Genomic DNA, 17,377 nt, shown 5'->3' with positions numbered 1-17,377 from the left:
CATATTGACATGTAAACAGAATTGTATTGTAGCTATCCTACTTGGACCTAATTATAGCTGCTTGGGCTGAACGATTAATTGCATTAGCGATGTTTTTGCGATATGATTAAACGAGATTTTCTAATCGTAAAGGCTGCGATTACAATCTGGTCACATGACTCGCGAGAATAAATAAGTCTACAGAGGAAGCATCAACTTCGCATGTTACGCTGTATCTTGCCTTCTTGTTGTACAATGGCTTAACAGAAGCTGACACTACAGAAACTTTGGCGTCACACGGAATGAAAGTAGCACCCACCACCCGTGGGTAAACTGTGGTGTTGGTGGTTGAAATCGTCGGGCCATCCGCCGCTTTGGAGGACAGGAAAAATGCGGAAAGACACGTGTAGTATGGTAAGCGATCGGTGCCAGCGTCACACACACAGCCAAAATATCTGTGAAACGGCGTTTCAAACTCACAAGTCCGAAAGAGGCCCACTCTCTCCCGAGTTACAGCCAGTGCGCTGCTTACCAGCATCGGAGGCTGCGGGGGTGGGGAACTCCGGTGTTGTCAGAGAATTACTAAACTTGTCTATTAAATACGAAAGGCGGTTTTATTTTCATTGGCCAACTTTTGAATTGAACCTCAAACTGAGTATTTTTGGAGGTTTTTGAGATACTATTAATTGGTGGTTGAACTGTGGGTTTTGTATTGAGTGCTAACTCCATAATACAGTGTGGTGAACGCCTACCTGATGATATATCATATTATTTAATGCCATGACTTGACTCTCAAATTATCTTTCTCATATTATTAAAATTTGATAGTTCTTTTCCACCATTGCTCATAATAATAATTCATGCAATTCATGCATCACCTAATTTCATCAAACACAGGCCTGACCTACAAGAAAGAAGTATGTTTACTAATAATACAGAAGGGAAAGAGCTTAAAAATTAATCGCATATTAAATCGCAATCGCAATATTGGTTAAAAAAAAAATCGCAGTTAGATTATTTTCCAAAATTGTTAAGCTCTACTAGCTGCCTAATATACTGTTTGATAGTTTAATCCAGTGGTTCCCATTATGTGGGTCAGGACACAAAGGGTCACGAGACAAATCTGAGGGGTCAAGAGATGGTAAAAACAGGGCAGAAAAGCCCTAACATTTCTGCTATAACAAATTGTGCTTATTTGTTAGACTCAACTGTAGTCTGTAGTTTTTGGTCTTTGTACCTCAGAAAATAATGAAAATACAATTTGAATTGGTCAAAGGTGGTAGACACAGGCAACATGTGATGGTTCATAGAGATGACAATAATTCCCGTATGTATGTAAAACTTATTCTGCAAAGCTACGAGTAACTATAGATGTCACTGAAGCAGATGTATAAAATAGCACACAATAGAAAACACAAAATTGCACTTCATTATCGTACTTGCGCAGATGTACTTAATTACTTTCCACTACTATGCGTTTTGTTATCTTGTGAACAAACCAAGAAGAAACAAGCAAACATAGAAATCTAAAAGGCACTGCAATGAGTGAGGAAAAAAAGCTGTCTGACAAAAGGAAAAAAGAAATGCTTCAGCAATAGATGTAAGCTTACCTTTTCTGTGGATTGTGAAGTGCCAAAGAAGATTGGAATGAACGCTAGCCAAATAATGCAGGTGGTGTACATGGTAAAACCAATGGGTTTGGCCTCATTGAAGGTTTCCGGCACTCCTCTGGTTTTAATGGCGTAGACTGTACAGGTGACCATAAGCAGCATGCTGTAGCCCAGCAGGCAGATCAGAGACAGGTCAGAGATGTCACACTTGAGCACACCACGAGCCATCGTCGGGTTAGATGTCCTCTGGTCCTCATAGTCAATAATGGCCTTGGAGGGATCGACGCCAAACCAGATGCACACCCCGAGCAGCTGCACTGAGGCCAGGGTGAACGTGATGACTAGCTGGGAGGCTGGAGAAATGAACCTGGGTGCGCTGACAGACATGGAGCCCTGCTCAAAGATGCGATAAATACGATTGGTTTTGGTGAGCAGCGCAGCATAACTGATGCTCATGCCCAGACCCAAGAAGATCCTCCGGAGGGAACAAATTCCCACATCAGGGGTAGAAATCATCAGGAAGGTTGTGGCATAGCAGAGGAAGATGCCAGTTAGCAGCACGTAGCTCAGCTCTCGGCCTGATGCTTTCACAATGGGAGTGTCGTTGTAGCGGATGAATGTGACCACCACAAACACAGTGGCCATGATACCAACAACCGCAATAAGCACAGGGATGACCGCCCACGGAGAGCTCCACTCTAGCTTAACAATGGGGATTGGAACACAGCCCGTGTGATTCTGGTTGGGCCGCAAATCAAACCGACACATCTTACACGTGTAGGTGTCTGCCTGGTACTGATACCCATCGCACCGCTCACAGTGCCAACAGCAAGGGATGCCCTTCACGATCTTCTTGCGCTCGCCAGGCTGGCAGGGGTGACTACAGATTGAGGAGGGGATCTGACGGGCACCGCCAGGCCACTGCATCGTACGAACCTGCGAGGGAGGAAGAGGGACACAGACAGACATGAGTGGACACAGAGAGAGTGTCAAAGATAAAGGAGAAGAGAATTTTAGTGTACTAAACTGTCTGTATCCTGTAAAATGGTGGTAGTGCTGCTTTATTGGAGGTCAAGGACAATACAGACGGTGGTTACTTGCTGTTTTAGCTGTTTGAACATGGCCTGCCTGTGCTACCTGGGTTTATTTATTTATTTAGTTTGGGCATGGAAAAGGGCAAACAAGAGGTCAAAAAAACATAGATTCAGCAAAATTTAGCTTTGGGAGGTCAAATTATCTGAAGAGCAAGATATGAGGGGAAAAGGGAAACCCACAGGGAACTGACAGTTTGAACTGACAATAAAAGATAAATTCTGTTTTAGGATACAGCTCTCCTTTGTGGATTTTCCCCTTTTACAAGCATACTTGTAAAGATAAATTACATTCGTCATTTCAAATGGGTCTGCTCTGTTTAATTTTATATTATTAATTTTATTCAATTGTGACTGTTCATCCAAAGCCGGTAAATTTGTCTCTAAATGTGCATTTAATTAAGAACTCAAGCAACACTAATTAAAAACAGACGGCTTTAGAGTCAGAAGAGTAGTAGGTGCCCACCACAAACCTCGCTTTTTTTTCTTTCTTCCGTAGCACATGTTGTTGAAAGAGTTAAAGAAGGCAAAGCTCCTCTCAAGCTGCTTCATGTGTTCAATTGTTACTCTCTTTTGCCTGCCCAAGGCGTCCTCTTCATTTTGTCAAAACATCATTTGTTTGGTTCCTTTATGTAATTTACTGTTATAATACCGTTATTTCATCACACTCCCTGCTCACAGTATTGTTTTTGGAAGTCAGTGATACCGTCTGGAGAGATGATATTAAATACGTCTGTCCTTAAGCTCTCATGGCTTTCTTTTCATCACAGTCCGCCCTGTTAATCATTTAAAGCGCCCTCTGGATATTTACACCTTTGAAGATGGCACTAAGCGCTATCAAATGGTTTGGGAGGAGTTGGTGAGCAAACACATAGTTGCTGAGCTAGAGAAAACAACTTTTCAGGGAAGGATTTTCATTGCAAACACGGATCCACACATAACACTTTTAGGCTGAATGCTGTCAATCCTTTTGTGTAGATATGTGTGGGCATAGAATAGGAAGGGGCAATGCTCACGTTGAGATGGAGTTGATCCGTCCAGTGGCCAATTATTTTGTATTCAGCTGTTCGGTTTCTGATCTGGTATTGGTAGATCTCGTAGCGTCCAGGGGCATCTCCATTTTCATTGAAGAGCACCGGGTTGCCAGCTATGCCTAAATGAGAAAACAATCATCATCATTTATTGCACATCATTTACTTATTTTCTGTGTTGTGAGCATAAAAAAAAGCAAACTACGTGTTGCCATTGTTACTACAGTTATTATTCCACTACATTAGAAACCAAACATTATGTGCTTTCTTTTCTGATTTGGCAAGATGGCTAAAATCATATTCTTAACTACTGTGGGTGAAGCAGATGATTGCTTATAAGCACACGTACACACCAGGAATTACGTTTATATTGCACAGGCAATAGTTTGCCTATCACGTGGGGAGGTGTAAAGTATGTGCAGTGTGGCGGTTGTGATTGTGAATAGCTTGTCTAACTTTCATGCCAGTGAACGCAGTTCAAGTCCCGTCACAGACTAACAATTGAAGTTGGCTTTTTATAACCGTGACCATGATCTTTTGAGTCTGACTGAGTTCCAGACATTGAAATCACCACCCTTATCTCTGATTTGTTTAGTGATGCAAATAATCTGGTGTTTTTCTCAGTAATAAACAATTATCCACTCAGAGCTTTGTAGTTAGGACTAAGAATGGGTACGTAATCTTTCTACTTAGGTAGCTAGCAACTTGGCTACATCCATGAAAAATAGTGACAGAAGCGAAGAATGAGATTGACACGATTCTTAAATTTAGCCTTTTTATTTTTTAGCGCGGTCAAAAATGTTAACTGCTACATGCAACCGCTACCACAACTTCTTTACTGACTGAAAATGATGTTATCAAGACAGATACATCACTTGCCACTGATTGAGCAGAGCAAAACAAAACACCCCCCCCTAACAGAAATCAGAATCTGAATTAATAGACTAAATCTAATCATTCAATCAAGATTTTGGAAAAAGATATTCTATAAAGTTGGCATTGAATGTTTAAAGATGACACATATGTAGAACCAAGCTGCCTTGTGCAACCAGCCTTGTGTTGCTGGCTACCAAGCAGCATCTACTGAGCTTCGTGCTTTGAACAGTGAAGAACTGACTTTGAACAGCTGGCTGTCCACAGGAAGTCCAGAGGTTGACAACTGACCCCCTCCTGACCTCAAACACACATTTCCTGTGTGTCATGCCGTCTCCATGAGGTGTTCTCTGCTTTATCATTGTGATAACAATGTATTCCTGTGTGCTGTTTTAAGACAAGCTATAATGAGTGTCACAAAGAAAGCACACCAAAGATTCCTCTGTAAGCCCCCCGATGGAGAGTAGAAGCCACACTTCCACTCCGGCGATCTGTTTAATCATGGTAAAATGTGGAAAGGTTCTCTGTAGAGGGAAAACAAGGGAACTTCATGTCTAATTGCTTTTCACACCAATTTCTACCTTACCCTCAAACACTGATGAAATCCATAGGCCCGTTTGTTTTTCTGCCTGGTTTATTATGAAGTCCTCCAAACCACAATGAGCATCCCGGTTCAGAACAAAAAGGTAAACGTAGCCAATTGCTGTTGATGGATTTCTGCTTAGTATATTTTTTTTCTTGCTCTTTGTTTTGACGCTGGAGGATGCAGCGCCCTAATCCACATCTCGATGAGTCAGCCATGCTGGATTACGGCATTACCATTTTACTCAGCCTTGCCTCTGTGACAATGCCGCCCACATCACAAAGCAGTTAGTGATCATGGGTGGATTACAGTGACTTTATGAAGCAGAGATGCATTATGTTCATATAAACATATTAAGCACATCAACATTATCGGTAAACTGTCATATTTTCCATCAAAGATTTTTATCGTAGCCCGCTTTTTTATTCTCTTTTTCTCCAATTTCCCAAGCTTTTAAAAGCACTTTGAGGCTGTATGCCTTCCACTGTCATGGTTGGGGTTATATGCTCAAGCCTGTAAGTGCTCACATGGACACTGAAAGAGGAAAATGGACCCTGAATGCCACACTGGTGGTTTTGAGAGAATAATGCAGCAACACTGACAGCACAACACTGCTGATACTGTATGATTATATTTAATAGCTTTATGGGTCTTTTGGTCATGCTTGCTTTTCAAATTAAGATCTTGAAAATAGGAGATCTTTTTCAGTGGCTTTGAGCTACTGTAATTTTGTTTCTACAGTATCTCACAAAAGTGAGTACACCCCTTGCATTTTTGTAAATATTTGATTATATCTTTTCATGTGATAACACTGGAAAATTGACACTTCGGTACAATGTAAAGTAGTGAGTGTACTGCTTGTATAACAGTATAAATTTGCTGTCCCTTCAAAATAACACATCACACAGCCATTAATGTCTAAACCGCAGGCAACAAAAGTGAGTACACCCCTGAGTGAAAATGTCCAAATTGGGCCCAATTAGCCATTTTCCCTCCCCGGTGTCATGTGCCTTTTAATGTTACAAGGTCTTAGGTGTGAATGGGGAGCAGGTGTGTTAAATTTGGTGTTTGTAAGTTGGAGTGTGTTGAAATTGTAATACAGCTTAAAATGCCTAATCTATATAATATAATCAAAGAGGTTGACCTGTGTGTGTATTTGCCTTAACTGCTAATAATTCAAGATATGAGCCTATTTATTTCCTGTACAGTGAACATCAGATGTTTAAAAACATCAGAAACAGTAATAACTATTAAATATAAGGTTATTAGTTGTTCTGATATTAAAAGACCTGTTAATCAAAGTAAGAGTGACAGCAAGTTAAATCCTGTGTTTTTAAATGTTGGTGGTGAGGTGATTGTGGCTTTAATGTTGTTATTCACACACTTTTAATCTGTTATATTGATAAAGACTGTGCTACATCAGATGTCCGCAGCAATAAGCATCATGCATTGAATACTGGACTGTTGGAATATGAGGTGATTTTTTTTTTTTACCAGTAAAAGCAGTTGTGTATGCATTAATTCTTTCCCATAAGGTTTTTCTCTGCTGACAGCAAAATATCTTGATTCATGTTTATTTATCTGAACACGGCCACATGAGGTTGTTTTCTGCGAGGGCAGCCGAATAAATACAGTAGTTCACTTTAATGCAACTTTTAACATTTTAACACATGAGGTGTAATCAGACGGTATTGTGTGCTGGCACAGCACATCATGTGATCATTATGGTGAAACAAATGTAAAAGACAAATCTGGCTTCTCATTCTTTGGTAATAAAACGGCACATTAAGGCACTATGGAGAAATACTGCCAGGGGTCCCTGTCATTCTTCCAGAGGCAGTAGTGTGTCCTCTTCATTAAGAGTGAAGAGAGTGCTGCATTTTGGGGCAGTGCGGTCAATGTTTGAGTTACAGATGAGGAATTAGGCCTGTCATGTGGCACAAACTGCTTGTCTAAACAGTCCTGTTCCTAGTCAGGGGCATAATGAGTTCCACAGAGGCCTCTGCCACTCTGCATTGTGCTGTGGGCTAATGTGACGGGGTAGCCTGAGGTCGCACATGTGTGTACCGCAGGCTACTCCTTTGCTCATTGCTTTGCATGCTCCCAAAAAAATGTTTGGGTTAATGTAGTGCTTGTTATTATAGGTAATATTTGATGACTGTGGTACTACCCCCCCCCTTCCATGCACATACACACCTTAAGAATTACCAGAGTATGATCATTAATCCAACAGGTGCTTGTTCTGCATGGATGCACAACCGGGACACCTTGGTGAATGGCAGCACAGATTGCTGCCCTCTACACCGGTCATTAACTTTTAATGACCTGTACGCAGGCAAGTCATGCAGAATTTAACACAGATCCACTTTACTCTTGAAGGATGTGTGTGTCTTTCCTGCCCCTCTGTCATTATCATGACATTTGCATGTATATATGTTCATGTATTTACTGTATAACTGCAACGCTCTAACTGGGTTTTAAATGTTGACAGAGTCACATAATGGCAGAGTCTACTATAATAGCCAGCACAAACAAAGTGGAATTAGAAGTACTCTAGCTACCATGGTAAATTTAGCATAATGTTTTTTTTTTTACTAAATTATTACTTATAATAGCACCAATTCCATCAGAACAGCAACTGAGTCTTGGCATATTCACCAATTTGCTCTTTTTAATCTCTTTTAAACCAAAATACTCTTCATTTATTAAATAATTGCAACTGGGTCTGCTGATTTTGAGATTAAATTACTGTTAGCACAACTTAAAACTTATGAGGTTTCAAATCCAAAGTCTATCATGATTGGGATGGATTATGCCCGTTGATTAGCAGGATGGATTTTAATGTAAAACATCACTGCAGGAAGAGTTGAGTTTCATTGATGTTAACTTAACAGTATTCGAAAACCAGCAATATGGAAATGCATGGAAATGATATTCAGAGCAGTGAGTATGACGTATGGTGAGTAGTGGTGTGGAAATTATCCTGAATTCATCAAGACAACAAGTGATAAAACCTTTGAACTTTGTGACATATCAAATGTAGTGGCACAAGTAGAAATGAGTCATGAAGTCAGCAAACTGAGACTATAATGTTGAGGTATGAGCAAGTAAGGCTGGAGCCTTGTTGAACTGAGTAATGGTGCATTTCTTTGCTTTTGAAATTAAAATTATTTTCTTAGAGGAGGATTGTGTTATTTCTTATGTCAAAAGGTACATAGTGTTGCTTTAACAGCATATTACAACAGGAGCAGGGCCACAAAACACAGAAGAGTAAAGTATGTCACCAACTGAACATTGATAATGTATGAAAGCATTTATTAACCGAGAAATCCTCTCCTTCATACTTAAAATGTCCCTGATATTTGGTGACGTGAAAACCTGCAAAAATCACCCATTACATTTTTTGAGGGAAATATGACAAGATGCACTTAGGATATAATGTCTTAGTTACCCTAAATTTTCAAATAGTGTCTATCTGTATTTTTTGTAGTTGCACATCTTACAGTACATGTACAACAGGTTTTGGGATGGTCCATTATAATGACAAATTATATACCACACTATGATTGAAAGGCTTTATATATTTAGAATTGGCCATTCTTATCATGCTAAGATGCAGACAGTCAGGTTTTTATGAGCAACAAAGCTGAATGTCTTGTAAGTGAAAGAAAGACATTTTGCACTATGCAAAAATCATGTAGAAGCATGTTTTCAATTGCACAACAATGAAAACTTTGCACATCCTTTAGGAGAGAGATGTGTGCAGCAATGGAAAACCCTCAGAACTCGCCTTTATTCCACATTCATAACTGCTGTCCCTGGTGAGAACGATGGCGTAAAGGCCACTGCATTTAAGTCTGTGGCACAGCAAAAGCACTTTTCCATGCCGCGATGAGCAAGAAAAGACACATGGAACACTGGTGGGAAATTTCATTCAATTGTGGCTTACTGAAGTCTGAACAACTCTTATCTTTATCGAATGCAGAGGTGGAAACAAGAAAGAAGGAAGCTCTAAGTGTCAGTGCAGTACATAAAGATAGACTGGATGTATTTGATTCTCCTGCTTTGTCGGCTGCAGCTTCAGCTGCTGCTGTATGAGCCTAAATATTAGCACTTTATAAGTTGTCGATTTGGAATAAACAAACAGCTACAACTGTAGGTGCATCTGTGTGGAAGATATGATTGGAGAAAATGTAAAGGCTCTTGAGAAAGCACACAGACATTCAAAAGGCTATACTGAAAATATCCCAGCCAAGCAAATACTTTTGTCAGATTACTTTTTTTCCTTTTCTAAAAGGTTATCTGTCATCAGCTAGCTTACCGTGTCCCCTGTTGAGATCCTGACAGCCAACTGAGATTTCATAGATAAATGGTTTTTTGAGTGTGCAAGGAACAGGCCACAGTGAGCTTTTTTGGTTTTTAAGAAGCGCTTTGACATCTGACCTTTATCAGTTGAGTTTCATTACAAATGCAACCTAAGACACAATACATTTGCTATGGATATGGTCTTACTGGACTCTTGGGAGCTGTGTAGCTCTACAGAGAAAGAAATGAGTTGTCTTTTTAGCAGATGTCCGCTAAAATTGCTGAGAATAAACAGAAATGAGTAACAATAGATTCTTGCTGGCTCAGCCTCAAGAATGATTCATCACAACAACAAAAAATGACCTACTTTTACACTTATTTCTGGCAATTGCTATTTGCAAGGAAAAAAGGATGACTGCTCTGTGTGTTTACTGGTGCGTAACATTAATATCACAACACAGAGATAAATATTATCATTGAAAATATACACATTCCAGCTCAGTTCAGTCTCAGCATTTATTTTGACTTCTTGTTTTATTTATCTGGACAAGTTCAATATATATATATATATATATATATATGCACAATTGGATGGAGTGTAGTGTAACCTCAAGGCAACCTCTCTGGTCAGATGGTGTTGTAACATTTATACAGTTTGCCTGGTTAGAATAAAATTCAGCTCAAAAGAATCTACTGCACTGGAGATGTATGTCCCTGCTTACAGTTTTACTTGAATAATCGCTTAGTTGTCAAGTATTAAATTAATCGCCAACTTTTCTTTTAAAGAAAAAACGTCCAATTTTTTGATTTCCACTCCTTAAATGTGAATATTTTCTGGTTCCTTTACTTGACAGTTTATATTCAGTTTACTGTCATAGACAGTAAACTGAATATATCTCGGTTGTGGACAAAATAAGCCATTTGAGGATGTCATCTTGGGCTTTGGGAAACACTGATCAACATCTTTCACAATTTTCTAAAACTAACATTTAATTATTTGAGAAAATAATAGACAAATTAACCGATAATGAATATAATCATTAGGTACAGCGAATAACACTAATTGTCTCCTTACCATGCCACGTATTAGTGTGTTTAGAGCATCTCCAGAACAGTCTGCAGTGTTCAGTACTAGGGCTGAATGATTTGGGAACAAATCTAATTGCAATTTTTCTGCCAGATAATGAGATTACGATTCAATTTGTGATTTTATTTTTATTTTTTTGAAGTTTTGTTAAAGTTCAATATTCACTGCCAGTCTATTTTTGACGGAAGCCACGTCAAGCAGCACAGAGCAGGTGAACCAGGCAGGAAGTCAGACAAAGAACGGCATAGAGAATCCGGTCAATTTTCAAAATAATTTACTCTTTGCAGACTCCCGATCGTAGTTAAAACAGACAAAAGAAAGAAATAATTTAACTACGTAGCTACTTAACCATAGCAGAAGCACAAAAATCAAGGACAACTGAACAAATAAGCAAAATCTGAACAAGTCAGCAAAATCAGACAGGCAAAACGCTCTTATTCTGGAATGCTCAATGTGGGAAAGGTACCCTGCACAGAGCGGAACGGTATGGGTTCACAAAGAGCTGTTAATAAATTAACAACACGTTAACAACATGTAGGCTAAACGCTCCGCTGCTGAAACACTTCACTGTGAGTCCTGACAAAACCGCCATTATCCCACGTTTTCCTCTAGTTTCGTTTGTTGTTGTAAAATGTACACGCCCTCCGCCCGCTCTGATTGGTGAGTAGGACCGTAACAGGAGGCGCATGGCGCTTGTGATTGTCGAGCAGATCTGTCACACAAGGATGAGAACGGAATGAATTTGTAACTGCATGACTGTTTAAAACGGGTCAGATGCGCTGTGTAATTGACCTACATTTTAATCGCTGTCTTCACAATTAGCTAATTGTGTTCTTTCAAATCGCAATTTCGATTTGAAAATGATTAATTGTTTAGTCCTAGTCAGTACCTATAAAAGTGGTCCAAGGAAGGAAAAGCTGTGAACCAGCGACAGGGTCATGGGCAGCCATGGTTCAGTGATGCATGTGGGGAGCGAATGCTGACCCTTGTGGTCCAATCCAATAGAAGAGCTACTGTAGATCAAATTTCTGAAAAAGTTGATGCTGGTTCTGATAGAAAGGTGTCGGAACACACAATGGTGTCCATACCTCGACGGGTCAGGACTGTTTTGACAGAAAAATGTTGAAATGTTATGGCTGATCTGTGTGTGTGTGTGTGTGTGTGTGTGTAGTAAAAAAATAAAGAAATAAATACAGGTTGTCTAAAGTTAGCATGTAAAAAAAAGACATTGGACGGAACGTTTGTGATTGCCTCTGGTAGCAGCAGTGCAGTCCAGGCGACAGTAGGAGTTACTTAATACTCACTACAAAGAACAGTAATGTATGTCAGAATGTGAACATTGATAATGTATGAAAGCATTTATAATCAGTGGCATCCTCTCTCTCATAATAAAAATGTCCCTGATATTCTGTGAAGTGAAAGCCTGCAAAAATTACCCATTACATTTTTTGAGAGAAAATATGTTCTTTTACTTCTCAGATATGAATTAAACATTGAATTGACATTCTGCCAATGCAACAAGTAGATATTAGAATGACAAATTAGCTTGAAGAGCAAGAGTTCAAATTAATAATTTATCCGTACAAACACTGCATACTCAAGTCTCTGAGAGAGAATTTTAATTGTCTTAAATTGCTTTGCTTTAAAAAGGCAGTGTCTATTTAATGAAGTGCTGGATCACTGCTCTTTGTGTGAAAGCAGTTAATTATTAATATACCAGTCATGAATGTGAACTTGACTGATAGCTGGGTATAATGGTGAAAATGGAAAATAGGTCATAAACAGAAGAAATTACATTTTGTAAAACATTCATGGTTGCCAGAGGAAAATCATAATTGATTTGGTGATTCTGACTTTACATTTAGCACCATCATCAGGTCAGAATATTAATTTGTTCAATGCTTTGGTTTACAGCTAAATACTTGCAAAACTAACATTCCTTTCATCTTTTTTTATTAAAGCATTATTCCTGCTTGTATTAGCATGTTAGCATTGTCATTGTGGGCATGTTAGAAAACCGATCTTAGCATTTAGCTAGAAAACTTGCTAATGGCATCACAGAGGCTTGCCCAGCTGCAGACTTTCACAGTGAAATTGTAAAGAGTTGATTTTAATCTAGCCTGATTATCAACTGTACATTAACTGTGTCAGTAATGTATTACAGCAAACTGACCTTGGATATGTCATAAATGATCCAATCACATGTTTGCTGAGATCTTGTGCGACAGCCGCTATTGGCACTCACAACATCTGCGTGACTGTGTTTCACAGCTTTTGTTTGGTTAAACTATCAAGCCATGTCAGTTTGCTATGGTTTTCCTCATGTATTGTTTCATTTATGCTACAGGTTTGCTATAACTGTAACATTTTTGCTTACACACTAGGGTAGACAGTGTGTCCTCCAGCTTGTAAAACAAACAAAAAAAAAAGTTTGTTGTCTGAGCTCATTGTAGTGAACTTGGTCAACGATTGGGTTTACTGTGAACTGCAATGGCACAGATTTATATATATTGCAGTGTTGAATAAACCTCTTCTGAAACTCTTCCAGATCTGCAAACTGACATCTCTCGTCTCGAATATGAAAGAAGTCAATTTGGAGACTTGTCAGACAACCCACATATATGTCGTCAGGATAACAAAGTCACAGCAAGATGTGAACAACCCTACACCTTCTCTTTGATTGTTTTAGCAAAGAGAAAGACTGAACACACACACACACTTTCTTCTCACTACCTGATGTGGTCTGAGATAAGGTTTGCCAGATAGCTGTCGTAAAAGATGAAGGGACATCCTTAAGAGAACTAACTGCCATATTCTTCCTTTTGAGCAAGGTCTTAATTAATGTTTATCAGCTATCTAACCAATCAGCAAGCCAGCTTTCTCAACACTCAAATTGTGTCTTGTCTCAATGGTGTCTTGATGTTTAACCCAAATTATATTATTGTAGAACATGAAATTAGCAAGTTATTAACACACATACTGCCTTTTACTGACCATAGGGAAATCAGAAATCTCTGTAACCATCGCAATTATAAATCTGTGTAATATGGTAGCTATTATACTGTATTGTTATGTTTTAGATCAGGATTGACTGACCATAGTGATGTTTAAAAGTATTTGAATTTTGTGGGTACAACTTAAATTTAAATCACTAGTCAGAAAACTGGAAAAGGGAAGTTGGTTCCACACCAAGTGTCCCTTTGGCTAATTGACAAAAGGAGCTTCACCGTCATTTTAGCCTGAGGCTGGCCCCCAAACCTCTTTAAGCTCACATCTTTGTTTCTTTCTCTAGTTTTCTTAGACGTCTTTCTTTAAGTTTCTTTTGTGATTCATCTGAAGTCAGCACACAATTTGACTATTTTCTTAGCAAGCATTTGAATGCCTCAATATTAAACTAAGGAGCAATGCAATGCACACTATATTTTGTGTTTTTATCCTCGCTGAACAAGTTAGTGTAGCCAGATATATTTTATATGACTAGCCAACTTGTAACCCAGGAGGATTGTTAATTTTCCAGTGTAACCACAGCTGTACCGGAGCCACTGGAGTCCAGCCAACTTTGAAAGTAACTTTCTGAAAGAAGCCTGCTGTGTGTTCTAACGGAACGAAGGTTAGAACAGAAGAAACTTTGAATCCTGCATCTTGTGAGAATGGTAGCCGCAACGTCTTGGCCCGGAACTTTGTGCCCTAGCATTACGTTGTCGTCTTACAAATGTGTTTTCAGATACTCTAATAAAGCACCTCACTTTACTATTGCCAATAAAATCAGGTTTACTTCATCATAATATTTCTTTGAAGCAGAAGACAACGTCAGTCTATCGAAAGAATTATATTCCTTCTTCAGAGACTGATCATATTAATAAGAATTTTAATCAATTCAGTTTTATTCCCCTATTATTAATAGTGTGATGCCCCAGAGGAGTGTTAATTAAAGTAGTCTTTCTCCTACATATAGTTTCTGTAAATTAGAGAAAGAGTTTGTGCAAGTCAACCGAAACGTTTTAGAATTGAGCTCACGTTACAATGCCTTTTGAGCTGAGACAAACATGCCTTCCAGTATTAATAAACATGACTGACCTGCAAAGTTAAGACGGCGGATGTGCTTGAGCAGGTGAGTGCCATTGATGGGATCCATTTTAGCGCAGAGGCCCACCTTCCCTGGGCAGAGCTCCTGGTGCATATTGTGCAGGGCATGAGCCATTGCATAGACAGCGTCAATAACAAACTGCACCTTTCCTTCCTGCTCATAGGTCGAGTCCTTTCCTATCCGCTCCTGATCTGTAAGACAGATAAATGTAAATTAGACACATCACATGCATAATTATACTGTATGTAGGTGACTTTGTAAATCAGTTACATGCATTCAAATGGTGAAAAATGCATCCTCTGTGGTCACCCGTTTGGCTCATTGTTAACCATGTCAAGTGCAACACTGAGACATTTGTATCCATGTAGTTAAACAATTGTGAAGGAGACTAAAAGGATTTGAAACATTTAATCAGAATCACATATCTGTAATTCTATCAACTGCATTACGCAATCAAGAAAAATACATTCACAGACTCAAGTGCTTTCTATGAATGAGTCTAGCTTAAAGAATTATCCACATGTGAGTTTGCCCTTGATCCGTGTTTGAAGTAGGCTGATGATGACGCAGCATATTTAGTACTTGTTTCAGACAACTAATATGCATAATATTACTAAAAAAGATTTTGAAAAGTTCCCTCTTCAAACTCAATTATAGAATAACTTGAAGATACTACTTGTATTTGCAACAGTCACTATAGCGTACCATTTCAACACCTCTACCCTCGGGTCCCCCAATTCTGTGCAAACCACTTGGAATGAGCTGAACCTTTTAAATGGAGGGTGTGGCATCAGTCCAAAAGGCATAGAAAAAAATGCATTGCTCCTCTGTGAGGCTTATTCTTTCTACGCTGAATAGGTCTTGCCTCTTGCAATTAGCTAGAAGGTAAATATCTGGATCACTGCAGAGGAGCAAATCAATTCCAATATCTGGAGTGCAAGGTTTTCTCCTCCGGGAAATCTCATCAGTTAAAAACAAAAACTCTTTCTTGTCTCTCCGGCAGGAATACATGGATTTCCCTCCAAGTGATTGTGTACACATTAGGTCTTGGACCTACATGTCTGTGCCATTTACTATTACCTATAGGCCTCGTGCCATTTTTCATTAGCAACTTTATATACATTCCACTGTGATCGAATCCTGACCTGCTTGACTGAGTGTCCAACTGTGAATTCAGTCTTTATTGCCTGGATGTATTTAGAGGCAAATCCAGCGAGGAATCGGAGAAGCAGGCAATGAAGACATCCATTCAGAGGACAGGGATAATCCGCTAATAGGCTCAATGTAATAACTTGTGATAGGAATTTATTAATCCTGGCCCAGGTTGTTCCATAGGTTTTTGTGATTGCTAATTGCTCTGAGGAGGTGGGGTCTGAGAATGAGATACAACATGCAAGCCCTACCTTCTACTTTCTCCTCATGAGCCTCAAATCTTAAAGCTGTCTCAGTGTAACTCTGCTGGATGTGGAAAAGAGATTATAAAAAGCAGGTGTGTTCAATTTAGCTTAGCTTAACTAATTACCAGGGATGAGCTAATGATAGAGCTGCATATATTTATATACCTGCCAAACAGATTCAATTAAGCTTACCAACTAATAAGCACACAGTGGGGGATCTGCTGCTGACATATCTATAATAATGGCTATACTGTTGGGGTGGAAAAATTACATGAGTATTGCTTGCTATCATATTGTGTATGTATTATACAAAATACGAGGCACCGTCATTTGGCCATAGCATACAGAGTAGAAACTAACAAATGTACTTGATAACTTTCAGCTGGGTCAAAAAACATACTCTACTTAAGATAAAAATATTGAAATCATAAAATCCCAAGCAAACACAATCACCTGTTTACCTTTGATTTTGGGACCACTAAAACTTGTGCTGCAGGTGCATACTTCAACAGTTTGGACTACCTCGATATCACACACTTTTTGGAAAACTAGTATGTCACAGACAGGCACAACACGCAGAGTCAACAATAAAAAATTAAAATGTTGTTAAGCAAGGATCTTGTACTGACTCCTCTCGTTGCGTAACATTGATGCAGTGCCCAAATATTAAATGGAACAAGGTGACACCAGGAAACATTTACTGTAAATGCATGTTCAACCCTGTACCTGCTGCTGTATAATTACCATAATAACCCTTATTCATTATCTTACCTGTGGTGCGATATTAAATGATTTAATTAATTATTATGATACATGGAGTGTTTCTGTGGAAATACAGTCCAATGGTTCTAGCCCAGAACCTTGAAAAAATAAAATAATTTGCATATATTCTGTAAAGGTTCAAACAGGTTTTCCGATTCTACGTCAGTGTAGTGGTTGAATGTTGAATGATGTCAGAATGATGATGCAGTCATGCAATATGTTGTAACTTCATCAATAGTAAATCCTGATTTACCAGAAAATACGAATTGTATGTACTCTATCTGATCATCATTATTGCTTTACTAAACATTTTGTCTGTGTGACTGATCTGATCTGTCCTCTTAAGGTTCGAGCAATTTTCAATAGCCACTTCAATCTGAAAGAGTGCTAGCCCTCAAATCAGTAAAAGTCTCCTTCTGTCAGCCATCTTTCATTTACTACATCTACAGCTCCTCACTGCAGACCAGAGGCCTTTTAATGTCCCTGATTCTCTCATGAGCTTTTGAAATGCATGAATTATTGTTGGAGGTTACGGCTTAGTAATTAAGGGCCACAGGGCCTTGATTGGACAG

At 39.0% G+C, this 17,377-nt stretch overlaps 1 protein-coding gene across 2 annotated transcripts in view; it reads right to left on the bottom strand.

The window, feature by feature from the left end:
- The window catches only part of LOC119885944 (metabotropic glutamate receptor 4-like), a 180,402-nt gene that overhangs the window by 20,498 nt on the left and 142,527 nt on the right, over positions 1-17,377 (bottom strand). For both annotated transcript variants that reach the window (XM_038696318.1, XM_038696317.1), the window contains exons 7-9: positions 14,637-14,837; positions 3,697-3,833; positions 1,590-2,525 (exon numbers count right to left, since the gene is read on the bottom strand). In XM_038696318.1, the coding sequence (XP_038552246.1) occupies positions 1,590-2,525; positions 3,697-3,833; positions 14,637-14,837 (1,274 nt within the window). The remainder of the gene's footprint in view (positions 1-1,589; positions 2,526-3,696; positions 3,834-14,636; positions 14,838-17,377) is intronic.

Source organism: Micropterus salmoides, unplaced genomic scaffold, assembly GCF_014851395.1.
Source record: "Micropterus salmoides isolate LMB-PRFRI ecotype aquatic unplaced genomic scaffold, ASM1485139v1 Ms_hic_scaffold_4, whole genome shotgun sequence".
Classification (NCBI taxonomy): Eukaryota; Metazoa; Chordata; class Actinopteri; order Centrarchiformes; family Centrarchidae; genus Micropterus; species Micropterus salmoides.
This window is presented reverse-complemented; position numbering and strand designations above follow the sequence as displayed.